A 27,811-nucleotide genomic window follows, 5' to 3' on the forward strand; every position below is an offset into this window, starting at 1 on the left:
TCCTTTCAGAGACTCATAGAAGCTCAATTCACCATTCAAACATGCATGGAAAAATTAAGAAACTTGACCTTTTACCACCCTGTAACAAATTTAAATGTGCAGAAAATGCATGGTTAAAATGGGTTAAAGGGTAATTAATCTGTTACTAGATCTGTATTTACAAATAAACCGCAGTTTAATGAAATTAATGTTATAGAGAGCCCACCCAATAATGTTTGTTATGTTTAAGGGATCTTCTGACCCCTCTAAAGGTATAAAGGACCCCTGGACAGTTAAGTCCAGTCAAAGGCAACTATGGGGTGCAGCGCTCATCTCACTTCAGGCCAAGGGAGCCAGTGTTTGTCCACAGACAGCTTTCCAGGTCATGTGGCCAGCATGACTAAACTGCTTCTGGCGCATGGAGGACCTTGACGGGTGCCAGAGCGCATGGAAACACTGTTTACCTTCCTGCCACAGCGGTACCTATTTATCTACTTGCACTGGTGTTCTTTTGAACTGCTAGATTGGCAGAAGCTGGGACAGAGCAACAGGAGCTCACCCGTTTGACACAGAGTCAAATAGCTCACCTTCTGATCGGCTCTACACCTGTACCCTGCCCAGCACAGGAGAAGATGAGCTTTGGAGTAAGCTATGGGCAAATCAGTGGGATCCCTATACCCAAAAGGGACACAGTTTGTGAAATAAACACTATTATGGTACACCTCCTTCACTCATTTCCCTCCTGGTTTGTGTGCATATTTGATTGGGTCAGAAAAACAAATATGCAAAAGTCCTTATTGCTTTCTCTGCCTCTGCTCCCTCCCTTCCCTCCACCTTTCTGAATCACCAAATATGTTAATGTTTCTCATGCAATTCAGCTGGGAAATACATGAAGCAGTTCCTTAGTTTTTGTAGTTAATATGCAAAAGTCATTTTCATAATGTATCTGATAGAGTGAGAGACAGCGAAAGAATGTGACAATCACACTAGTGATTTGGAGTACACATTTGGGACTTTTGAAAAGGTGACTGAACATGAATGGCAAAACAGAAGCACAGTTAAATGAGCTCAAACTCATTCTCAGCTTTAACTTGATATTTATTGGGCCTTATGAAAACAAGAGTAAAGTAGAGCAAGTCCTGCTGGAGCAAGGGCAAGCCTGCTGCATGCTTCCCCATACAGCTCTGATAATGCACCTCAAGCCTGCTCTGCAGCCCGTGCTCACATAATTTTCTCATGAGCAGATACTGCCAATTGTGACAAATGATGCTGTGAGTTGGTGATGTGGACTTTGATTCACTGGGGGCCAGGTTGGGACAACCAAATTCATTTGATCCACGGCTGAAACAGATTTAAGTAAGGCCAGCTTTTAAGTCCTGCAAATAAATCTGATGTCAACATCGCATGCACTGAATATTTGCTTTAAGCAACACTTGCTTTTCCATTTATTAAGATAAATGTATTTAAATCTGACTTTTCTCCAGATCTAATGGCCTTGGTGCATTTGAAAGGGAATAGTAAGTTATGGGCTGATGAGCCCAAGACACGACTGAACTGCTGACTTACAGAGTGTTGGGAGAATGACGGCAAGATGTACAGGTTGTATGCAATAGATGGTCTTCCTTTTGTCCTTCCTATGGCTTTTAATTTAAGTACCAAAGGTTAAGAAGTGGAGTTTATAGTTGTCAGAAAACAACCAGACTCCTGAAAGGTGTTGTGTTGAGTAGCAAGAAATGTCTGTCTGCCGATTAACCTTTGATGGGCCATTCACACATGCAGGTCATCACTTGATGTCTTGTACAATCAATGTCCAGAGATGCAGCTGTGAATTAGCCCTTAGTGACTGTTGCTCTGATTTTTATGTCCTGTCATCTAGCCTTATGTACACAACATTGCCTGGGGTGGCAAAGGTAGCTTGCTGCTCTCCTCATGCAGCAAGCTTTGAACCATTTGGGCCCATTCAGGGCCAGCCTTGCCACACAGCAGGGTAAAGAAACCTGGCAGCACGAGGGGGAAACAGATGAAGGCGGGCATTGGTGTCTGAATGGTGCAGCAAGACTTTTAAAAGTTGGTCAGCGTGGTGGGGGGTGTGATGCCATCTGAACGCCATTTCAAACAATGAAATGGCTCTGACCGGTTCCTGTGAAGTTGTGCAGGCATCTTGTTCACAGGTTGTAAATTGAGAAGGGGTTCTTCTTCCGACAGAGAGACAGAACTAGGAAGCCTTTTCTGGTTCACTTTTAAGAGACAGGACTCCTCTTTGGGCTGCTGTCAAGCAAGTCACGGTCTGCAATTTTGAAACTAATGCTATTGTCCTTTGCTATCAATGTAACTGGCTGAGACCAAAGAGCAGATTTTAAGAAGTACAATGTATCAGCTGCTTAACACACATACACACATATATGGAGATTTTCAAACAAATTGCACATGAAAACAACATAGGATCCTTGATCTCTAAATTAGGGGAGAGCAGCAGAATGTGCATTGCAAGGGTGGAATGGGCAGCTAATTAACATACAGTACTCTAATTTCATGCAACTGGCATCCTTTCTGTGTATTACATTTTGCTTTACAGGAGACACTAAGAAGCTAAAACACTTCCACGATTTTTTCCTTAAAAACTGAGATTGAATGCATTTTTGTAGTAAAAGTAAAAACGTGTCACCTAATCACAGGACTTCAAGCACATAACGTTAATAGCTGTCCTATGTATTCGACCCAAGGTCCATCCAGTTCAGGATTCTTCTTCCAAGGAGGGCTTTGGGAAACTTGCAAGTGTGACCTCTGTGCAATAGGCTTCCCTAAGTGCCTGGAACAGAGCAAGGCTATTGCCTTCATGCCACACGTTTGAACTTCCCAGAAGCCTTTGGCAGCCTTCTGATAATCAACAGCATGCTGCCTCTGAACATGGAAGTTTCATTTAGCTATCCTGGCTAATAACTATTGACAGTCCTACTATTTCTTGACAAACAAAACAAAAGCACATGTAATATCTGACCTCAAAATGTTTGTGCCAAATTGTATGCTAGTGGAATTTGGGGGGGGGGAGAGATTGCTAGTCATTTTAATATGGTTGCAATAGGCACTCCTAGCGTCACATATGTCTCACTCTTCTTTTTATATAAAAACACACAGAATTACCCTCTTGTGGAAAGCAGGGATTTTTTTTTTCTGGACCTGATAAAATGGTAAGAGTCTTAAAAAAAATAATCAAAAAAGCAACGGAAGGGCATCAAGTAAAGGAGCCAAAATGGGTCACAAAACTCTTTGAAAATAAAAGTTTAAAAATTACTTTCACCTTGTATCCATTTTACACAAGCTCTCCATTGTCTCAAAGCTAAACCCAAGTGTATTTATTCCATAGTGCTTTGCCTTTGAAATAGCATTTCTCAATATATGAGTAATATGATTTACTACTTAATGGTAGCCCTGAACTTTCAGTTGTATAGTGGCTCTTAATAACAGTGACCATTACTTCTGTAAGATGACCACCGACATTTCAGAGACCTACGAGGTGCTGGAATGGAGCTTTCTATGTCACAAACAGGCCTTTGCCTCATTCAGACCATTACACAATAACTCACATTATCTGGTTAAGAAGCCCCTAGATATTAACTTTCAAAAGGGAAGGTGCTGGAGCTAAAACCTGCCTTAAACACATACATTCTGAACAAGAAACTCAGTCCTCTCATCCCAGAAATGTGGGCTCTAACTGCTCACTGATGAAGGAAAGGCACTCTGTATATGTACAGAGATGTGTACTGCCTCCTATGTAGCCTGAACCTTTGCATGTTCACTCAGAAGTAAGTCCCATGGCGTTCAATGGAGCCTATTTCTAACTGTGCATAGGTCGGCAGACTTCACATTTTTCCTTCTCATATTCCAGGATGGAAGATTTCATCATCTATGTCCTGTTAAGGGAACCCTAGTTCAAATGAAACACCAAGAGACTGCTGCATATAGCATGCGATCATTATGAATACCTATCATTTTAAGATGGTTTTCAGATTGCAAAATACATTATAATCCTTACTATTTTCATCTTCGCAAATGCTATGGCAATGATTTTTCCAATTTTTATAACTAGAGAAGTGAGAGCCAAGCATAAGAATGAATTCTGCTGATAAAGGAGTGTGCAATTTACTCAGAACCCTTTGTGACCACTTGAGCTGTAACTTCTCCAGCTTTAAGCAAAATAACCTGATCTCAAGGGCTGATCTTCCTAGTTTGTGCCTACTCTTTGCAGTCCCTGGCACTTTCATTTTTTCCACTTTCATTGTTCTAATGCTGCTCCACTTATCTTTATTGGAAGCTAACAGGTTTTGGGGTTTTTTTTAATAAAGTTTTAGAACCTGTATAAATTCTTTTCCTACATGTCTTTATTTTGCAGAGCTAAGGCTGCAATCACAAGCACACTTTGATGCAGTTAAGTCCCAATGACCTCAGTGGAATTTACTTCTGAGTAGACATGTACAGTCAGGAAGTGAGGTAACGTGTCAAGTAAACTGCTGAAGACTATGCAGTGAAAAAGCTATGCAGGGCATTGTAACTCTCTAAACTAGAAAAATCCTGTTTACACCCACTATCTTCTGAAACTTCACCTGCCATATTGCATATCTAGACCTCAAGGACTGGATATTTGCTTTAAAATAAAAAGATGAGGTTCTTACCAGGCTGCCAAATTCTGAATTGCAAAATTATATTCCAGAACACACACAGTCCTGTTAATGCAGAATTATTTCTTCCCATCCTATTTTAATTGTACTGTATTCTGAAAATTGCCTTACAACAATGAAATAAAATAACACAGAATAAAGGAAAAGAACTGTGTTTCAGAATAACAACTGTAGGTGTCAATGTAACAGAGCCACAAAGAAAAGCTACCAAATGGAAATATAGTGATGAGGAAGAAAATTTGAAAATATATTCTATTTCCTTTTAGAGGATGGACAAGTCTTGGCAGTTTATTTTTCCTGGTTGGGCACTGGAAGTTTTATTTATGTTTAACAGCCTGCATTTGGCATGCATAAAGAATAACAGAAGCGTGAATTATGAAAGACCTTCAACCTATCCAGGAAGTTGTAATATTTGAAATAATAGAGAAAATGCACTTCCTGAACAATCTGAAAAGAGAGAGGGAAGGCTCCTCTCCCAGCCACCCCTCACTAACACATTGTGGCCTATAGATATTAGTTCACTTTCCTACAGAGGGACCTGTAAGTCCTCAGAGTGAGACTCAGACCTCCTGGTGTCCCAAAACCTATCCAAATAAAACAGCAGAGCCCTCTGTGTTCCTGCAAGCAGGATGGCTACTGAGTGCAAAACCACTTCTAGGGAGCAAAAGAAGACAAAAGAGTCTCAGAAACTCCAAAGCTCTGTGCAGCTAGTATGGCAGAGCTCTCCTTACCAATGGCAGTGTGTGCCATTTGGATTCGTGAGAATGTAAAGGATTATGATAAAAAGAGTGTGAAACTATTGCCTGTGAACAGAGAGAGAGCAGAGCCATTCCCAGTCACCACCCTGCATTAACACATAACTATGGGTCCAATGAAAGACTCCTAACTCTGTAACCCTACTCACCAATGTAGTTGCAACCAGCAAAATGACCTTGTGACCAGGCAGCTACAAGGAAATCACTGGCTCTACCTTAGCAGTAGAACCCCAGGACTGATAAATCCTACATGAGTTTATACATGTGTTAAGAGGGAGCCTTCCTAGAGTACAATGCACTCACAACAGAAACAACCATTTGAGTCAGCCAAAGTCTTTCAGTTGTCATACTGTTAGATAAATAGCAACAACAGTTCCTCTGGACTGGAAGTATCCACAGGTTTCACACAGACAAAATGATGAGACATTGAAATAATGGCCTCTACAGTCATAATGAGGCCACAAGGACTACCTAAGCCTACAGCGGCTGAATCTTCTGGATCATACAAGGAATCAGGGGGGAAAGAGAATGCTAATAGTTGACCCCCCAGACCATGGTGCAATAGAATGTCTATTCCCTGCAATGTTGCACATGGGAAGCACAAGATAAATGCCAAAAACTGCAATGACCAGGTTTGCAAAGGGGTCTATCGCTGGCCAGCTGAAGTGATGGCTGCCTTGAACAGCTCAAGTGAAAGACTTCAGGCCCAGGGATATGGCCCAGAGCTCTAGGCTGTTGTCCCCTGGGTAACTACCTGGTTGAGAAGAGCATGCCAAACCATCAGGCAGGCATCAAGGGTCAGGATCAGTCTCTGCAGCTCTCCAGACACACTCCATCAGAGCCAGACCACCAGTGAGGTGAGGTGAGGTGAAGCACCTGGCTCAGGTAGCAGAAGCACAAGAGCTGGTGCCCTGCCTGCCCCACGCGGAACACCCCACCCCCTCACTGGTGAGAGGGAGGAATTCTGGCATGTGGCATTGCTCCACGTCTCTCCCAGCTTTGGGGCAGAGAAGGCAAGCGGCAACACCTTGAGGAGTGCCCTGGTTCTCGCTGAGTTTGGGGAGAGCTGAAGCGTTCCTGTGTGCAATGTTGTTGTTCATCTCCCCACCACCCAGGGCAGAGAAGACGAGCAGCAGCACTTTGAGGAATGCCCCAGCTCTCATGTTTGATGGGGGGGGGGCATTCTGATAATAGTGGCGGGGGCAGGGAGTGACACATTCTCATTTCAGGAAACATGTGTAGGGAAAAGTCTGAAGGGGAATTCTAAGGACCCTGAGAAAGGGGTATTTATCAGAAGAAGAAGAAAAGGTGGGAGGGGAGGGAAAAGATCACAAAACTGACACAAAACAAACACTAGAAAGGATATAGATGAGAAGGCAGGATTGGTCTGGAAAGAGGGATAACTCCTCCCTGGAGAGGAAACAGAAAGCTTCAGAAGACCTTGCCTGATCCTTCTAGTAGGAGGCACCATCCCTACCAGAAATGCCTCCAATAGCATCTGGTGAACCTCCTTTCTGCCCTAGGGTAGGCACTAACATGATATAAAAAGTATAATAAGGATGCCTTTGAGCATGTACAGAAGGCTTTGCCTCGGAGCACTGGGATAAGAAATTAAAAGCAGCACTTTCAAGCCTGAGATTGGGCTTTCAAGCAACATAACATTTCCAGGATAGTTTGAGATTGGGCAGGTCTTTAGATATTACACTCTGTAACCAGGCTTCAGCAGGTTTTAGTCCCGTGGCTTGATTTCAAGAGGTCAGCCCTGGAGCACATTATGTAAGAATACAGAGCACATGTGGGCCTATGAAATTGCCCAGCAAGAGACTTAGCTTGTTTCTTTACATGGTCCATCTAGAATGAGTAGCTAATATTCATTTCACATTTTTCCCCAAGAAATTAAGCCAAGCACAGGAGTGCATAAAGGATATGGATGTTACTGTTACAGCAAGTCAAGGAAGGTGGCTTTAAAGTTGTTTATTGTTGCTTTGATAACATAAGACCTATCCACAGAAGCTTCTGCCAACTTATCTCATTAAATGTACAAAGCTGAGCTGTCATATGGTATACATACACATACATACCTACCTTATGCAGTTCTCAGCATAAATAAAATGCTAGGCTTTGAATTTATAGTAACCATACCTTTCCATTGCAGCTACTGTCTCTTAAAGTGCAAGTTCTCCATTTTTATCACTTGGAGCATAGTAGTGTAATAATATTATAAGGCTTACATTCCAAAGTGGAACACCTGGATGACTTGAGATTGAAAGGATGCTCAAATGTTCTTCTCCATCCCCCAACTCTTGACAGAATCCAAAATTCTGTCTCAACGTTTATCGCCTGCTATGATTAAAACACATCTCAACATACTGGAATGTGTTCACTGCTTGTCCTACTCAGAGTAGACCCATTGAAATTAGTAGGCACAACTTAGGTTCCTAAATTTCAATGGGTCTACTGTGAGCAGAATTTAACTGAATACAGCCCATTTATACCTGGGTAGACCAGAGGCAGGTACAGCCAAAACTAGATTGCATTACATTCTCACAAACAGTACTCAGTAGCATTAAAGTCAGTAATATTACAACCCTAAATCCATTTATTAGAAAAGTTACTTTAAGTAAACACTTATATGGGAACAGAACAGCAACCTTAGATGAATTTTCAAATGTTAATCACTCTACCCAACCTCCATGATCTTAAGAGTGTTGCCTTGTAAATCATGTAAATTAAAGTATCATACATCTCACCATAGTGGAGAAGGCTGTGGTCAGGTGATCTGTATGCTATGCAGGTGTTAACTGTTAATGAGCCGTTTCAAGGTCTCTTCTGATTCTTTATCTTTAAACCAGACTTGAAGCACATATCTTCTACTAGGAATGTCTTATGTAAAGTAGGACCCACGGCCACCCTATGGAATCCTCCCCCTGCATGCTGTTCTGGGGTTTCCTCCAACCCTGTCTCTGCCCCACCCAGCCAATTTGAGGGAGGAGAAAGACAAACAAAAAAACCATTTATCTAGCAGAAGGCCTCAGATTGGCTTCCACTAGTGGAACTATTTGGCACTTTGAGTACCATTTTCAGATTCTTGTAGAGAAGTTTAAGCTTTCAAAGTGTGTAAGGCACAACTCACGTTTTTTAAATTCCCCTTTTCCATTTGCGATGCAGATACAAAGCCTGGAACCAGGGGCAGGGAACCTGTGGTCCTCCAAATGTTGCTGCACTACAACTCCCATCATCCTTCACCATTGCTTATCCTAGCTGCAGCTGATGGAAACTGAATTCCAACAACACCTGGATGGCCACAAACTACCCACCTGTTGCCTAAACTGATCAGCATGTACTGTCAGATTTTTAAAAGCTGTCTCCTGCTTTTTAACATGTATGAACTCACACTTCTCCCATAGGGGTTATTTTTAGTGACACATGAAAATTCTCAATGCATCACTAGAACTCCCTGTACTACATTGAATGGGATATGAAGGGGATGGGGAGGAGATAACAGGGCTGGCATTCCTTCTTATCCATTCAAAACGCAGAATTAATTTGAGCTGAAGGGATTGCGCCTCATATCTCCTTAGGGAGGCCCTTTTACACTTTGCAAATCATAGAGGGGAGGGAACTGCCTCAGTGCAGCGGGTGGCTAAATTGCACTTTGGTACATGCTGTCCTTCTGTCCTATCATTAAATGACAGGGAAGCAGATCTCTGTGGAAAATGGGGCCACACTCAACTCTTCCTCTTCCTGAGGTGAATGAAGGCGGCTCAGTCCACTCATCCACGCAGTTCAGAGCCTCCTGCAGTCTAAATGATATCATCGTAGGGCTAGGATTTCAACAGTCTGCCTGAAACAGCAAGCTAGCATGTTGACTTACAAGTCAATTGTTTTGATTTGTCTCTCTCGCTTCCCCAATCCAATGCTCCTCTGCCGCATGTTGTGCCCATGGAATGTGAACGCTCAAATACTGATCTGAGGGGGGTTCCCATTTTCTTCCTACCTCAGACTCAGATCTTCCTGTAACTGCAGAAATGCCGTGGGAAGGAACAGAAGAGCAATGAAATGAGAGGGCTGCAACCTCAGGGTACATCTCAGACATTGGGGCATTGCAGTCTGTTAGCAGCCCATGTTAGGACTATACCACCTCTAGACAAACAGGCTGACTTATAGGGTACCCAAGGGTAGTTGTGTAACAGCAGTAGCAGAGTGGGCAAATTCTGAAAAGACAAAACCAAAGCTCTGAATTTCTCACACACACTAAAGAAGAGAGTGGTACAGTCACCAACTACATGAGCTGGATAGACTGGACAGTAAAGAGTCTTTGCTGTAATACAAATGAACAATGAGGCAGCTCCCATGTCATTACTAAGCAGGTCTGGGTCTTATGAGTGCCTGGGTGGAAGACTGCCTGGGAGCCCCATGGACACTGCCATTATGGAAGCAAGGTATGTATAAACGGGGGCGGGGAGCCATTTAGGGGTCTATAGAATCAGAGTTGTAGAGTTGGAAGGAAATATTGAGGGTCATCTAATCCCTTCAATGCAGGAATATGCAGCTGTCCATAAGGGGGTCAAACCTGCAACCTTGGCATTATCAGCACTACTCTCTAACCAGCTATCCAGGCCAATTATGTGAACATTTCATTCCTCTTTCAGATATTATACAGAAAGCTTTCACCCTATCCTTGAGAAAGGGTGAGAGTTTCTCTAAAATATTGGGGACTCAGTTATACAGCTGCAAATAAAATGTTTCAAGTGCAATATACAATGTGGCACTAGATGGCGATGGTGAGCCTTATGGAAAATTCAATATATTTTTTAAAACGCTTTTTTAAAAAAACATTTTCAGAACGGTTTTTATATGCGTGTAGATTCCACCTGGGTGAAATTAGATATTCCTACAAAAAAGATAATGTGTAATTTCTTGCATATGTCCTTTCAGAGTGGTAAAATGCAAGTTACATGTGTAGATGTGACCTCATAAGGGCCAGTTAATTCTTGAAAGTATAATAAGCCAACATTGACAGGAACATCACTTGGTTACCCAAAAGAAAGGCAAGGACGCAAGTGACACAGGATGGCAGCATATATGTCTGTTGCATAAGTGGCCATTTTTTGCTTGGCATGGGAAGCCTGAGTTTTAAAAGCCAAAATGGATGTGTACATGCACAGTGTAGAATGTTACCATTCTTTCTAAGTCCCACATTCAAAATGACAAGGGCAGCACCAAAATAATACTACAGAAACAAATGGCAATGAAGATCATGCACATTTGTTCTGGCAGGACATGTCTCAGAATAGAGATTTTCCTCTCAACATGCAAGTCTGTACCATATCCTGTTCCATGTCTCAAGTTTTAAGGCTCTAATTCCAAATTGTTCCTACACTGACCTTCATGGTTCTCATCACTTGGGCACTTCCAAAGGTATTTGGCTAGCTGCTGTTGGAAACATGATGCTGAACTAGACCGAAAGTGGTCTGATCCGGAAACACAATTGTTCTGTTCTTAAAGAATAGCAAAGTGACACAGTAGGAATAAAGTACTCCATGTGCTCACCACAGCCCATGCAAGTGTGCTGCACCTACTTCTATGAAATGTTTCAGCTTTGTGGACATAATCAGTTTAGGTTATGTCTGCACTATGACTCATGCTATAGGAATCATAGTATGGAAACATATCCTTGTTTCTTTGCTTTTTTTTTTTAAAAAAAGCTATAATGTGGTATGGGATAGGTCTGCATCAACCTTAATCCAACAGCATCCACCCAACCTGACACCATTTCCAGTCCTGTGCATGCCATGATAAGAATTGGCCAGCCACTCATCAGTATTTATGACAATTTCAAAACCATACCATCTCCCAAACTTGGCTGGGGGCCTTTTACAAGCAGGTACAACAGGGACGCAGGTGGCGCTGTGGGTTAAAGCCTCAGCGCCTAGGACTTGCCGATCGAAAGGTCGGCGGTTCGAATCCCCGCTGCGGGGTGCGCTCCTGTCGCTCGGTCCCAGCGCCTGCCAACCTAGCAGTTCGAAAGCACCCTCGGGTGCAAGTAGATAAATAGGGACCGCTTACTAGCGGGAAGGTAAACGGCGTTCCGTGTGCTGCGCTGGCTCACCAGATGCAGCTTGTCACGCTGGCCACGTGACCCGGAAGTGTCTGCGGACAGCGCTGGCCCCCGGCCTATAGAGTGAGATGGGCGCACAACCCTAGAGTCTGGCAAGACTGGCCCGTATGGGCAGGGGTACCTTTACCTTTACCTTTTACAACACTCTAAAAGCACAACACAATAAAACTAGCAGGATAAAATAGTTGAAATATAAAATACTATATATGAAAACCAGATTATAACTGCTGCACAGCAGTTTGACAAAAATATATATATTAAGCATTTCTGGGAAAGGCTGAGAGTTTCACGATTCTCTAAAGACAAAAGATTTGCAAAGTTGTAGGATAGCCCCCAAAACCATCTCTCAGCCTTGCTTTGGGGACTTGGTGAATGGATATTATTGCCAGGGAAGTGCTTTTGATTGACTGAGGTAAAACAAAAAGGAGAAGATGGTAAATACGATCATTAAAGTATATAGAGTCCCAGCATTCAGGGCTGATTGCATGACTGACCTGCTGGAATGGGGCTTGTTCTGAGATGTAATGAAAACAGCAGCATATAATATTTTGTGCTACTGAGTTTGCTGTTCTGATTTAGTAGCTTACTGTATATTTTTATAATGATTTTATCTTCTGAAGTTCTTGAATTTATACCCCACATTTCCACCACAGAATTCAGGGTGGCTATTTTATTTTCACAACAACCCTGAGAGCTAATTCTGCTGAGAAACAATGGCTGGACCCCAGGTCACTCACTATGCTTTGTGGGCAAGTGAGGGACCTGAACACAGATTCTCCAAGTCAAAGTTGCAGCCATTAAATCACAGTGTACGTATTCGCTAACTACCTTGAACAAGGTATCTGAAAAAAATTGTACAGACATTTTAAGTAAACCAATAAAACAACTTCAGGTCACATCCAATTTTGATCATCCTATCATGCTGCTGGTTCTGTAACCTTCAAAGCTTATAACATGCCCACATATGCAGAGGCCAAAATCTGATGCACACTTATTTAAGAGTACCGTATGCTCCATTCAACACACCAAGACTTTTTTCTAAGTAACAATGTATAGAATGGCCCTGCACATTAACAATTTATTATTGTTATTCAGAGGGAATCCTACACTAATTCCCCTCCATTTCCTCCCCTGTGTATCGTATCTGGTGTGGCCGGCCAGCTTTTATGATGGACAATTGTTTCAGTCACCATAATATACCGTATTTCTCTGTGTATAAGACTAGGGTTTTTTTTACCAAAAAAATAGCTTTAAAATTGGGGTTCATCTTATACACGGGTAGTGCTGAGGGGTGTTTTCTTAATTTGAAGTCCCCCAAAATAGGGGGCGTCTTATACATGGAGGTGTTTTATATATGGAAAAATACAGTATATTTCACCTTCTGAAACCAGCATGCAAAAACCATGCCAGAGAATACCAGTTGTAGTTTTGCTGTTTGTGGTGTAGACACCTGTCCATATGCAGTGTGGCATAGAGAACTCAATAAACAAAATGTCAAATCTTCCACCCAGTGTCAGGAAAATGGGGATACTTAACAGTAATATGTTTACACAGGACTTTATTAAATAAATTAATCAACATAATCCCACCTTGAGTAGAAATCAAGGTGAATTTTCTTACGTTCTTCTACTACCAGTTTTAAAAGAGAAACAACAACAACGAACAAAAGGAGTTGGCAGAAACCATTACAGCTTAGCATTTTCACTGTAGGCATCTTTAATCCTCTCTATTATTTCTTAAATGCTTGCAAAGATTATAAGATAATCTCCCATCAACAAATTTCTTTTCACTTAGAGAGAACGGCATGCTTGTCTGATTGTGCCTATTAAAGGCTAGCTGTCCAAGTTCTTTCATTGTGCACTGGCAAGTTTTGAAATGACTTAAGATTTCTGAAAACTTCCTTCCAATTTTAGGGCATCTCAGGACACAACAGAAGTTTAAAGCAAGAGTGGTCAATGCAAGGCCTCTGAATATAATCCATGCTGCCTCTGGAAAACATTTATTCCTCACCCCCCCACACTCCAAACAACAACAACAGTGACTGGGTATGCCCAGCCACTCTGAGCGGCTCCCAACAGAATATTAAAAATAGAATCAAACATTAAAAACTTCCCTAAACAGAGCTGCCTTCAGATGTTTTCTAAAAGTCAGGTAGTTGTTAATTTCCTTGACATCTGATGGGAGGGCGTTCCACAGGGCAGGTGCCACTACCAAGAAGGCCCTCTGCCTGGTTCCCTGTAACCTCACTTCTCGCAGTGAGGGAACCGCCAGAAGATTCTCAGAGCTGGACCTCAGTGTCTGGGCAGAACGATGGGGGTGGAGATGCTCCTTCAGGTACACTGGGCCGAGGCTATTTAGGGCTTTAAAGGTCAGCACCAACACTTTGAATTGTGCTCGGAAACGTATTGGGTGCCAATGTAGGTCTTTCAGGATTGGTGTTATACGGTCTCGGCGGCCGCTCCCAGTCACCAGTCTAGCTGCCGCATTCTGGATTAGTTGTAGTTTCTGGGTCACCTTCAAAGGTAGCCCCATGTAGAGCGCATTGCAGTAGTCCAAGCGGGAGATAACTAGAGCATGCACCACTCTGGCAAGACAGTCCGCGGGCAGGTAGGGTCTTAGCCTGCGTACCAGATGGAGCTGGTTGACAGCTGCACTGGACACAGAATTGACCTGCGCCTCCATGGACAGCTGAGAGTCCAAAATGACTCCCAGGCTGCACACCTGGTCCTTCAGGGGCACAGTTACCCCATTCAGGACCAGGGAGTCCTCCACACCTGATCGCCTACTGTCCCCCAAAAACAGTACTTCTATCTTGTCAGGATTCAACCTCAATCCATTAGCCACCATCCATCCTCCAACCGCTTCCAGACACTCACACAGGACCTTCACTGCCTTTATTGGTTCTGATTTAAAAGAAAAGTAGAACTGGGTATCATCCACATACTGATGAACACCCAGCCCAAACCCCCTGATGATCTCTCCCCAGTTGGCCTGACAACAGAACATAACTTCCTCAGTTGGGGCAGTGGGAATTAATCGTGGAAAATTAGATTCAGATTTCGTCTTAATGTTGCCTACTCTTGGTCCAAATGTTTGTTTGCTTGCTAAATCACACGTAATAAATGTAACTATGTATGCAAATCAGTACAACTTCCAAATAGTTTACAGGATACATGTACTTGTGAGTACATAGTGCCATTTCTACATATTATACCATAAACAGTCACTAGAAAAAGCCATTGTGGAACTGCTGGTTTCAAGGCAGTTGGGTCAGCAGACTACTGAAACCTACAACCCACTTTTTCCTGAGTAGACTTACTAAGAGCAGCAGCACTGTCCAGAGGACTGTATTCAGGCTAAACTCCAAAGTCCTAAACCGCAGCCAAGAACCCAGTGAAAAAATGGACTTACACACATGCCTGATCATACCCATCATGTATAAGAAAATGCCTCTAAAAGAACAGCGCGGGCATCCAGGCATGTATGTTTAAAACTGCTTAAATTCAAATATATGTGGATGAGGCTGAATGTAAGCAGTTGTTGGCAGACTTGAGCCATAGAATGAAGCTGCTGCAAATATAAGGTTAGCTTAAATGTAACTTCAAAATTACAAAATATTAATTAAATAGGCGGCCTGTGTTTGTGTGTGTAAGCAATGTGTTTTAAAACTATTTAAAGCAAATGCACTAGTGTTTTAAAATAATGGAAGGAACTTGATAAAAAAAACATTTAATAGTTGTATTATACTTGTTTGACTGTATAATAGCCCTACCATGTTTATTCCCAGTAGAACAAAACCAGGTGTAGTAAAACATGGTCTTTGTAATACAAAGCAAGCTAAAATCCATCTACTAGTCTAATTTTGGCATGAGAACTAAAGATGCATTTCATATTTTCACGATTCTCCATCATATGAAGAAATTTAGGGTTATATAAATACACACATAATACATATGTTTTTAATATTTAAAATGATGCATGCCCCCTTACTGGATTTCAAAAAGCAGTCAATGGCCTAGTTGAAGCTTATGGAACATTCTGCTATCTTATAATAATAAAAAATGACTTCGCTATAGTTATATTTTACAGCACAATCATAAACTTGTTCTCAATTGGAATTGCTCCCTAGTATGTGCGCTTAGGATTACATACTTTCTCGGGAGTAAATGTGAATTCCCACTCACTGAATTCAGTGGGACTGACTTCCAAACAGACATGCAGAGGATCAGACTGTGAAATATCCACGACTATAATTTAACATTTCTCTTTTCCATGAGGTTTGGTTTCAATTTTTTTAAGTTTAAACTTTTGTGTTTTTAGGATCAACATCATGCATACCCTTCCAATATGCGCTGGATAAAAACAGGTACGCTTGTCTTATGGCTGATGAAAAAAATGTAGTGATGTACTGTAACACCAGTATAAACTGTCTACTTCCATGAGGTATGGGGACTGCTCTATTTCCCTTGAGAATTCTGGAAACCATAACATAAAGAATGTATAATTTACTACCACCTGGAAAACAGCTATTTAAACATTAAGATACCACAAATTTGTACTTTCAAACTGTCTCACACAAACCAATCTCTTGAAGGCTACAGTTCTCCAAATCTCAAAATTCAGTATATATTAATAAAGTTACTGTATCCCTTAAAAAAAGAGAAAACAAACTTGTATTCAATCAGTCATGAAAACCTATGTGAAGCAGACACAGATTTGTTACAAACCAATGACTGGTAAACTGTAAGAAAGTAGGTTTAGTATGCAAAGATACATACAGACTTGTCCTAAAACACAGTAAGAAACTTTTACCAATTTTGCTCAAGCTACTGTCAAGTCCAAACTGATCCCCCCCCAAAAAAATGCATTCCACTGAGAAACACGGATGACAAGATCCTATAGACAGCACACTGTAAAGAACGGTAGTACCCTGGAACGGTGGACGACGACGACCAATATAACAACTTATTGCACAGTATTTGGAATTCATTATTTGCAAACATCTTGAATTACATACTTTTAAGACTTATTAGACATGACAGGAGATAATAGGACAGCGCTGGGAAATTCTAGATCAACTTTATTGGGAGGGGAAAAGGAATCTATCCCCATCCAGTCTTAAAAGTCCTGTTCTACATCCAATCAAATGAAATATGAGTTGCTCTCAGCATACATGTTTTGACTGCATCCCATTATTCTTGAGCTGTTCATCTTAGTAGGGCTTATTTATATAGTTATAAGAAGGAACCCAGACCTTTTGTAAAGTTGTTCCAAAGTGATGAAATCTGACCTTAGACAAGAAAACGGGGGGGGGGGGGAGGACAGTGGAAGAAGGGAAGCAAAGCACTTTGACAAATAAAAAAAGAAAGGCTTAAGCATAGACAACAGCAAAAAGTTGTTTTTCTTTCCCTAGGTGTTAAATGATAAAGGCTCTGCTGAGTGGCTAGATTGTAAAGGCTGGAGACCCAGCTGAAACCCTCCAGCAGTCTAGGGCTCATGTCTGTCTTTCAGTTTATCTTGCCTTCAGCGCTATAAATGTGAATTCGACCTTGTTTCATCACACTGACAGCAACAACTTTCCCCTGTCCCAGATAAAGTACAGCATTTGCTAATGAATCTGGCAGGTAATTTGAGGTAATTAGAGGTTAACACAATTACTGCTGATCAAGTACTGCTGTCCTTGGTCTCAATAGTTAATAATATATCTCAGTCAACTGGGGTGTTCATTAGGCGATGAGTAGGACTAATTCACCAACTGGCAGGCCTTATTCCTCATGGAGAAACAGAGTGAAACAACAGATCTGGGAAATGGTTCCAGTCAGCTTTTTAAGTCTTGTGTTTAGCACTGTGTGGTCATACCTATGCTTCCTAGGACCTCCTGAAAATGCAAACCAAATTCTCTCTAGTCATCTGCAAATTCTGGATGTATTCTCTCCGTTTTAATGCCTTATCAGAGAGGTTTTCTTGTGGTGTGTGGGACTGCCTAGAACCCAGAGTGATGTGTATCCATACACATAATATGTAGAAAAAGCACCCTTTTCGAGAGTTTGCATCTATACACACACAATATCAATTTCACAGTTTGATCTGTCCTAATTTACTTTTACCTCTCCCACTATGAGATAAAATAATGGAGAAGAGGCGGCTTGCCGCATGGAAAGCTCACTTTAAGGCTTGAGATGACATTTACCAACTTGTACCTTGACTCTAAACAGGTTTACTTTGAAGTAAAGGGACCGAGTTCCAATCATGTGTTTATGATATTTGGTGGCCTGTGGCCCATGCTATTAAGTACTAGAATAGGTATGTGTAATTGTTGACCATGTAAAGAGATATGAATTAACTTTCAATCTATTTTTCATGTTCTTTGCGTATCTTGTGCGGTGTACTACACAAAGGGCAAGTGGTTCTTTCATTTGCAGATTTGAAGAATAATCAGTTATATAAATATATATCTGCAAACGGTGCAGGATGGTGCAAAAATAAATACCTCTCCAGTGAATTAGGAAAAGAACTTGTTGGCAGTAGTACAGGTGCCATTACCAACTGTGAAAAATGTAAACATTAAAAAGTAACGAGTTCTGTGATGTTAATTCCAAACTGTGTGCATAGGTTGGAGCAAGTGTTAGATGTTTTAAACATATTTCTGTTTAAATCTGACATATGTTTTGTTATTTTTAGAACATTATCAAGATGCAAGCCCTTAGCAATTGCCCCCTTCAATCCATTTGGATTTATTTACTAAATTCACTTTCTTTTTCCCCAGTCAAGCTTTACTATATGTAAAAATAAATTGAGCACAACACTGGCGTTTCCTTTCTGTAAGCGGCTGCACAATCTCAGGATGGATCATTTTTCTCTGCAAACCAGACTGCAACTTTCAGAATGTATATTTCATTTGCTAATGGCCTTTATTGCTTCTTTACTTGAACCATGTGGTCGGCAAGAAAAACCAATAGTGGCCAATTCTGTTTGCTCAATCTTCTATGCCTTTAATATGGAGGCTTTAAGAAGTCAGGACTTGAAGATATCTGACCCCCATTTGGAAAAGATTTTACTTGTGTTATTTGTAAATATGTGAAATTCTGCGAAGGGCAGAGCATAAAACACTGAGTATATCAAGATAAATAATTTCACTGAAAATAATTGTTTCTAATTGAAACTTTGTGTGTACTTGTGTTTTTCCCCCCTTTTCTTTTACCCTGTCATGCCAAGGCAATTAAATCAATGTTATAACCAACCTACCCGATTTAGGCTGCAATCCTATGCATGCTTACCTGGGTTACTTCTCGGTAGACATTAATAGGATTGCACTGCTTTTATTGACATCAAATATTAACATAATCCATAGCCCCCTGCTCTAACCAGTTTAGTGTTTGCTTTAAAAGTCAATGGTCCTCAAATCCTCTAACTACATTAATTTTTAAAATCACATTATTGTATTTATTTTACATTTATGTACAAGTTAAGCAGAGCCTGGAGAAGAGGGGATGCAAAGATGAATAATACAGCATTATACTGTTTCAAAGCTAAATGTCCTTCATTATTTTATCTGGCTGCATTCCAGAAGTGCTATTTAAAGGAACAAATGTAATTAACATCCCATTCCTATACAGATTGAAATTTCTACTACTGCTGTAAATTACCAAGGAAAAAATGGGAAATGATATTATTTATTTCAGAAAGAGGGGTATAAAATGTGCAATGACTGGGAAAATATGTCTGGATATTGATAGGTAGCTGATAGAGGATATTTGAGAAGTTATTTTTACACCTTTCTTCACTGAGATTGATACAAAAGAGTATTTCACAAGTTTCAACTTGACAACTGGGTGCCCTATTTGACCAGAAAATTAGCAAGAAAATATTAGCAACAAAGAGGAATAAATCCACTTCAAATATGTTTGGGTGATATAAAGATCATGACCCATGCTTGACATAAAAAGGATAAGGATAAGTGGACAAACATTAGGGGAGACATATGCTGCTGTTGCTGCTTTAAAAGCAACCACCACCACCTCTGTTCTGCTTTTCGCATCTGTGCTTTTCAATTTATGTACGCGTAAACAGCAAATAGACCACACCGTCCACAACTTTAGGTTGGCTGCTATTCTTTTTTTTCCTCCCAAGGATATCATAAAGCTCTTAAAAGTAAGCCCAGTAAATGTTCACTACATACCTGATCACTTATTTGACATGCAACAAGGTTGGGCTGATTATAGCATCCAGCAAATCTGATATACTTCAGCCAGTTTCCTACATCTGGCTGACTGGCATCAATGCAGAATTTCACATTGTAATACTCATCCAAGATCTAGAAAGAAAAGAATACAAAACAATAAATTGATGTTGTGTTTTGTTTTGTTTCTTGTTCCGAGTTGTACTAATTAAAAAGAAATCCCAGCTCTTCAAACAAACAGGTTTCTTCAGTAGACTTCACAAAAATGATTAGCTTAAACAAGCCTAATAATTAAAGGAGCAATCAATCTATTGTAAGAGCATTCCCCCCAACATGTTTTGTAGAATCAAAATGCTGTGGAATAATCACTATAAGAACATATTAATTAAGTGCTGCAAGCTTAGGGAACAGTCATGATTTCAATCATTTTTATGAAATGTTAACTTGTTAATCAGCAAACAGATGCAAAAATGATTAACCACATATAAGGTGTTGCCCTTTAGCATTCTGTGTTTACCATCTTTAACAAAGCCTTTTCCGTTCAAAAGTCTATACTAAATAAAGTTTAGGTTTCGAGGAATTAATTTTCTCCTAATGTTCCATTTATCCCTCTCATATGCAAACCTTGAATCACAACTCTTTAATCAAAGCAAATTGCAGGATTTGGCTAATAATAGGGCCTCTTATGCCACACCAAAGAAAATAAATGCAATAAAATGTAAACACTTGCTCGAAATGTGGCTATGTTCAGCACATGCCCCTAAATGGTTTCAGATATGTGGATAATAAACAAACTTAATGTGATTGCTGGTGGTTACTTTATAAACACCGTCCTATAAGAATAATATTATGATAACTGGCTAATTATTATACATGCAGTTTCACAAATTGCCAGCATACAGGCCTAACCTGAGGTTTCAACCGAGCAATATTTAAAGTGAAAATATACATCTTAAAACATTTCCCCTATCTTATGGCAAGCATGCTAACCAGCTGGTAGTGGAAAGTTTTTTAAAACCGAAAAAACCCCAATACAAAGTGTGTTTGAAAAGAACCGAAAGGGGAAGAAACTGCAGAGAAAGAATCTGAACACATGTTCAGATCCACAACAAACAGTTCTGGCCGCCAAACTGAACGTCCTGGTATTATTTATCATTTTAGTTAATGAAAACCTAAAGGAAGTTTCCTATCAAGTACTAAACAATCTGGTCTACCAGCTCCAAATCAGGAATTAAATGAACCCAGTGGGAAAGCTGCTTTATCTAGGTCCACCTGAAGGTTAAAGACAAAAGTTGGAGGGCACATTTCCATAGCCCTAGAGCAGTTTTAGCAAAGAGTTCAGGTAATCACCCAGAAGTAGCTTTAGATCATTAACTCCCCACAAACTTCAAGAGGACAAAGCAGAGGGCACAAAGCAAGAGGTACTAAGAAAGTGCCTCTCATGTGTTTTGTTAACCAGTGAGGCACTTAAGAGCAACAAGGGTACCACCAGTTTCATTTGCTAAAAGAAAGAGGCATGCACCAAAATAAATAAATAAATGAGTATTTGCTGGAGATTGCCAGGGGGGAAGTCACTTCAAAGTCAATCTCACTAGGTGAACTAGGTGTTGGATTCTTTACATACGCAATGGTAAACACTCTGGTCAAAAATCTTCATTGCATAGGGAAAGAAAATGTGACTTCTGAGTCGCAAAGTCTCACATCCCAGAGTATGAAACTAACCTTGACCCCACTAACCTCACCTCATCACCTGAGCCTCCAATTGGGTCACGGGGAAGAAAACAAAATAAACAAAATAAAAACCAGCCCTTTCAGCGGTGGTGTACAATTGACAAACACTTGTTTCCAAAGCAGATTCCTTATGGTGTCCTCGGTTAAAATAAATGGCACCGAGATCTGGCAGAAAGCAAAGAAGCAGACGCTTGGTCGCAAGGGCCAGTGCTCGTTGATTCGGGCCCCTTTCTGAAACTCAAGGCAGAGGAAAAATAAAAGGTTATGGGAAGAAGATGAGCCTTGCTTCCAAGCCCTTGTTTCCCTCTACACGCAAACGCTCTGACTCCTTTCTCTTCCCACAAATTTATTAAGCGATCCAACGGTTCAGATGTCCATACAAAGTTCAGAAGGTAAATTAATCAAGAGAGCTCCGGGAAATGTGGCGAGGAGAGAGGGGGGGAGGCACGTGGAGAAGAAGAAGGAAAAGCTTCCCAGCTCCACACCTAATTCCTTTATATATAATTCGTTTTCGTGTTGACTTCCTTTCAACTCCAACTGTCACCAATGAATTAATTCAGCTATTGAAGTGTAAAGTTCAAGTCCAGGGTTTTAAGTTTGTTTCTCTTTTTTCCCTCCTTTCTGCCGTTGTGTTTGAACATTTGGGTGCACTTTCGGTAGAGACGTAAAACTTAGTGCGCTTAACATCGCTCGCTTTCCCTGCTTGCCTCCTTCCTTACCCGATCTGATGTCAAGTGAGTGATTTGCCTTTTTTTTTCGTGGAATATTCTAAGCTTAACTCCTGCTGGTTATTTTTAAAAGGAAAAAAAGATATAGAACTCCTCAGTCTGTCTGGAAGATTAAGTAAAGCAGAGGTATGGTTGCGACATGACTCCTCCTCAAATATCCTTAAAAGCAACACTTTAAGCCTCTTGAAAATGCAACAAACGCTCCGAGAGCCACGTACCATTTATTCTCGTTTCACATTTAATTTATTTACTTCTGAAATAACTGCAGCAACAGTGATACAACAAACCTGCCATTGCAGATGCCTGCTCTTTCACTCTCCGCACCCCGCGACTACTACAGCAACATGGCTAAAGTAACCTTTACCTGAGGCCAAATCTTGCTTGGCAAGTATCTCGATCTGGGTCAGCTCCATCTTACCTGGGACAGCCAGACAGGCATCCCCACCACCCATCCCGGACACGCATCTCGCACTGCCCCCCGCCCCGTCCCTCTGCCCCGGAGACAGAGGAGAGCCGCTGTGCGCGCGGGGAAGGTGGGGAGGAAGATCGCAGCTTAAGGTTTGTTTCTGTTTTCTTTGCAAGTGGAATCTGCAAAAGGGGCTGGAGAAGGAACCCAGGAAAGAGAGAGAGCGAGAGCGCGCCACCGAGGGAGGGAAGGAGCGAGGGAGGGAGAGGGAGAGAGAGAGGCGAGGGGGAAAGTGCCCGGGCCACATGGAAACACACTTTTTGTTGTTGTTGTTATGACTAGCTGGCTTGAGCGATCGTCTGGCAACGGCTCCTCTTACCTTGGCCCACTCAGATCACTAGGTCCGCTGCTTCCCAAAACCCCTTCCTTTCAGTGAGAGAGGGGAAGGAAAAAAAAGGAGGGCGGCGTATTGCAAAATAATAATGAAATAATAACAGCAGAGGCAATCAATCCTTCAGGCAGCTGCCAGCAACATCTCAAGAGGAGATCCGCCCCCCCCGACTTCGCTTGCACGCGCGCACCCCCCACACGCCCTTTCGCCGCCGCCGCTCTCCAAAGAAGAGTGTCGCCTCTGCAACCCGGTGGAGTCCCGCAGGCGCAGCTTCCTGACTTGCCTCCTGCAGCGTCCGATTTCCTTCTCCGGCATTTGGGGGGGGGATCGGGGGGTGGGAAAAACTTTTCCCCCCCTCTCCTCGCCTGGAAACTTCTCCGGGTCCTTGAAGGGGCGCGGGGGTGGCAGCGGGGGTCGTTATTGCGGGGTAGGGTGTGTGTATGTGTGCGCGATATTCAATGCGAAAGTGGCGAGGAAGGGAGCTGGTGGCGGGGCTTGGAAGCGGCGGGGATGCGGCGGCGGCGGGGCGGGGGGGCCAGGAGACGCGCGCCGATTGCTTTAATTGTCCCCATTGATTCGGAGCCCGGCGTGTTAATTTCTTCCCATCGCCTCGCTTGCCCTCCGGCTGCTCGGGGGTTGCAGGGCGTGTGTGAGTGTGTGTGTTGCGTCAAGAAAGTTATGGGGGGGGGGAGGCGGAGGGAAGAGAGGGAGGGAGAGAAAGAGCGAGAAAATAACTTCCTTTTCACTTCTCTGCCGCTTGATCACAAGGGAGGAGAGAAAAGGGTTTGAGCGAGTGCGTGTGTGTAAGGGGGGGGGCAAGAAGGGGGGAGAGCGAGGTTTCCCCTCCCCACACTGCACACCTCTTCAGACCTAAGAGCTTCTTTTCCAATCGCAGACTCTCTTTGGAAAGGATCCCCCCGCGCGCTTAAAAAATAATATATATATATATATATTTAAAAACTACCTCCCCAGATCCCTTCTTGCAACCCTCAGCCGCCAGGCGGTTCTCTTTCATGAGCTGTCTCTTTAATGAGAGAAGGCGCTCTCTCCGGCCAGTGAGGGAGGGGGGGAGAGAGAGGAGAGGAGAGGTATCTCCCCCCCACCTCTTCGCCGATCGGAAGCCAGACAGAGGCTCCTCTTTCAGTAAATTTTTAAAGTGACAGCAGCCTCCTCTGGCGAGAGAGGTCACAAGAAGGTCGCCCAGACAGAAGTCCTAGCCAGGCAGACTGATTACGGATGCGCCCGTCCCCTTTAAACATGTCAGTTTCATCCATGTAATCACCGGCCAATGGGGAGATCTTGGACGGAAGGAGCTCCCCCCCTTACTCCTCTCCACCCTCCTTTTTCTTTCGCAGGGAAGGGGGAAAGGGGGGAAAGAAACCCCATCGCCACCTCATTTTTTTGTTTTTTGTTTCTGGTGTATTCAGAGAAAGTGCAACTCCCTTAACGCGGCGCTTTCTCTGGGAATGTTTATTTAGGGAGAGTTTTACACAAATCAGCAGCTCACTCGCTCTTTTGCAAATTAGTATCGGTAGCAATAACGAAATGAGTTGAAGTTCAGTATTTTAATAAGTGGGCTTGTTTGTTTACTTAGAAAAGCGAAAACTGCTTGGTCCAATGGCTCTAAGGGTGTGATTGATCTATAAAGAGATATATAAATTCATCCCCACCTCCCCTAAGCAGAAGAGAGGTTAATAAAATTCTACATTTGCCACCTTTACGCAGTCCTCAACAAACGGCTTTCCCCCATCTCACAACCGTTTTCTGTGCTTCGCAAGACATTTTACTAAGGAGAAATTAGTAGTGTGGCTGGAGTTATTAGCCTTCTAATTTTGAGACTTCGATAGTAGATTTCTGGTACCTGTTTCTAAACAGCTCTGAAGTTAAAAGCTTTCTCCCATGAAAACCTAGAAAACAAATAGTTAAGATGTATTTTAGCTCCTCTTGAGACTTTCCTACATATCACATCACGACCATTGTAATTGTAAATATACGTTTTGGGGGGTTGGGGAATGTAGCATGTAAACAGCATCATGTCCACTGTTTTTAAACAAAATTGGCGAATGAAAGGGCGAGCTAGTTAGCTGCAGGATTAATAATTTTCTCTCTCCCTTTGATATTGTCTTGGCTTCTGTATTTGAAACATATTGGGACATCAAAACGGTTTAAGCAGAGCAAAGTCGCGGACCCAAGTCAGCAGATTCTCAGCGAGTTCAACTTCAGCTCTGGGTTTGATGCAGATTCAGAAGCGTTGCGATGATCAGGAGCCGCGATACGCGTCTGCCACATACACACGTACATAAACGCGCAAGACGGAGCCTGATTAATGAAGAGGGGGAGCAGGCGCGGCTCACAGGGGTGCGTGGCGCTTGGATACACAGCTAACATCTCGTAAATGCGAACATGTACAAACATCGGGGAGGAAACCCCGCACTTCGCCTCCCGGTGCCACTCAACTTTTCTTTTTTTAAAAGTGCAAATCTAATTCTCACTTTATAGATTAGGAGAAGGGAGGGCGGGGCCATCGGGGGCCGGAGGAGAAAGTGACAAAAGATGATGATTAATTCGTCTCCGAGGCCTGTTATCTGTGACATTGAACTGTTATTTCAGATAATGGCTATTGTTCCAGGAGGGGCGGGTGGGGGGAGAGGAAGAAAACCCTGCCGCCCAGCAGTTGGGCAAAACCAAACGCTTTGTAAATAACATCTTCTCACAGAAGATACGTCCCAAGGTTCTTTGACAGGAAGGTTAAGTTCGGGAGTCTCCCCAGGTCCCGATTTTGCTGTCCTTATTGATTTCCTGCCTTCGCGCAATTTGGTGCCATTCTTGGTGCCTCCTCGTTCTCTTCCCTTCCTTTTTTCCTTTTTTCTTTTTTCAAATTTAGCCATAAATTGGAGCAGCTCGAGCTATGAGCTGTTCTATTTTCTTCCTGTCAGGATGAGGGATTTGTTTTATGATGCATTGTGTATTAAATACAAGTAATCTGGGAAACTGATTGCTCGAGCCCACATAGGCCTGATCACAGGTCCTGATAGGAGGACGCTTCCTTTCCAACGCCACCGATCCCACGCAGCGCGCACCTTCAGTCTCCCTTTGAACAAACGAGCTGCGAAAAGGAGGAAACGTCGGGGAATAAAACACACAGAAGCGGGGGCGGGGGGGCAGGGGAGGGTTAGAAACAGGCTCTGGCTAAATCATGATTTCATAGAAAGGATGGACGTTTTATACACATACCCACAGAGCTCAATGTATTATTATTTCTTTGCCCTGGTTTGGAAGGAGGAAAACAGGGAACTTGCGGCTCCTGGCCAGTAGATGGCGTCGCGCGCTGGTGTTAAAGCAACACGAGCCGCGTCGGGCTCGTAGCTTGCAGGTACTTTTCATCCAGGCGCTGGAGCCAAGGCGGTGGCTGGCTGCTGCTGAAAGTGGAAGGTATCGGCTGAGTGCTGCTCCCCAAGGGTGCAATCGAGAGCCACTCAAAGCAATGGGAGTTCTGCCACTGCTTTCAGTAGGATGCAGATTCCACCCCAAAAGAACTTCGCAATGTACTTGGCGTTCTTACATTTCTGCCCCATCCTTCCTCCTCAGTTGCATTTTAGCCCCGCGGTTGGCTCTTGCAAGGCGGGTTAGGCTGATATTATTATCATGCCAATGCAACGCAAGGAAGGAAGGACCAGGGTTATTGCATTCCTCCATGGGAGACTCTCCTCCTTCACCTTCTCCGATATAGAGCGTTTTAGTTGTGCAGTTCACCTAAGATATATTCGTGAAATTGAAGAGTTGGAAGAGACCCCGAGGGTCATCTAGTCCAACCCCCTGCAATGCAGAAATCTCAACTAAATCATACATGGCTGATGGCCCTCCAACCTCTGCTTACAAACCTCCAAGGTAGGAGCATCCACCACATTCACCAGTGTGAATGTGGCAAATACAACCACCATACAGCTTGGGGAGCTGTGATATCAGGAGGACTTACCATACTTCTAGATAAATATATGCAGCCATTGTTGCCTTTTACAGCGGGACTCTAGCCACATTTATACAAAATAAGTCCCATTGATTGGGGCCTACTTCCAAGTAAAGTAAATATATTCAGGATTTTAGCCTCCGGCATTTTCACATGAGGCTTAATGTGTCCATACCTGATAGATTTATAATAAGAATGTAAGGTAAAGGTAAAAGGTAAAGGACCCCTGGACGGTTAAGTCCAGTCAGAGGTGACTGTGGGTTGTGGCACTCATCTCGCTTCAGGCCAAGGGAGCCAGCATTTGTCCACAGACAGCTTTCTGGGTCATGTGGCCAGCATGACTAAACTGCTTCTGGTGCAACAGAACACCATGACAGAAGCCAGAGCACACAGAAATGCCATTTACCTTCCTGTGGTAGTGGTACCTACTTAGGTACTTGCCCCGGTGTGCTTTTGAACTGCTAAGTTGGCAGAAGCTGGGACAGAGCAACGGGAGCTCACCCTGTTGCTGAAAGGGAAGTGGCTTGATGACTAGGGAGCGAATGGCTACTCTAGAGTGTCATGGCATAAGGAACACAGGCAGGAAAGGGAGAAAGAGACAGTGATGACCAAAGGGGCTCAATAGCAGACCAGTTTGGGCAGAACACATAGTAAGGGAGCCATGTAGAAGAAATATAGTTGGGCTGAGGTGGAGAGAGCTCTAAAAATCAGCCTTAGTCTTAAAGTTGGTTCAAAGTGCAATAGGAAGCCAGTGTAAAGCCTATAGAACAATGTGATTGTAACAACAGAAGAACACAGTGAGTTTAGCAGAAGTGTTCTAAATCAGCTGGAAGAGGGATCAGAATTTGAAGGGCCTGAACCAGTGATTCCCCCCCCCC

At 42.7% G+C, this 27,811-nt stretch overlaps 1 protein-coding gene across 17 annotated transcripts in view; it reads right to left on the reverse strand.

The window, feature by feature from the left end:
* The window catches only part of MECOM (MDS1 and EVI1 complex locus), a 467,205-nt gene that overhangs the window by 62,419 nt on the left and 376,975 nt on the right, over positions 1–27,811 (reverse strand). For 13 of the 17 annotated variants that reach the window (XM_053390482.1, XM_053390479.1, XM_053390473.1 and 10 more), the window contains exon 3: positions 19,711–19,845. In XM_053390482.1, the coding sequence (XP_053246457.1) occupies positions 19,711–19,845 (135 nt within the window). Of the gene's footprint in view, positions 1–19,710; positions 19,846–22,533; positions 22,667–23,249; positions 23,621–23,930; positions 24,179–27,811 lie in introns of those variants that run through there. The other 4 variants (XM_053390483.1, XM_053390486.1, XM_053390484.1 and 1 more) reach the window with 4 other exon arrangements.

The sequence above is a fragment of the Podarcis raffonei genome, chromosome 5 (genome assembly GCF_027172205.1).
Source record: "Podarcis raffonei isolate rPodRaf1 chromosome 5, rPodRaf1.pri, whole genome shotgun sequence".
In the NCBI taxonomy this organism is placed as follows: domain Eukaryota; kingdom Metazoa; phylum Chordata; class Lepidosauria; order Squamata; family Lacertidae; genus Podarcis; species Podarcis raffonei.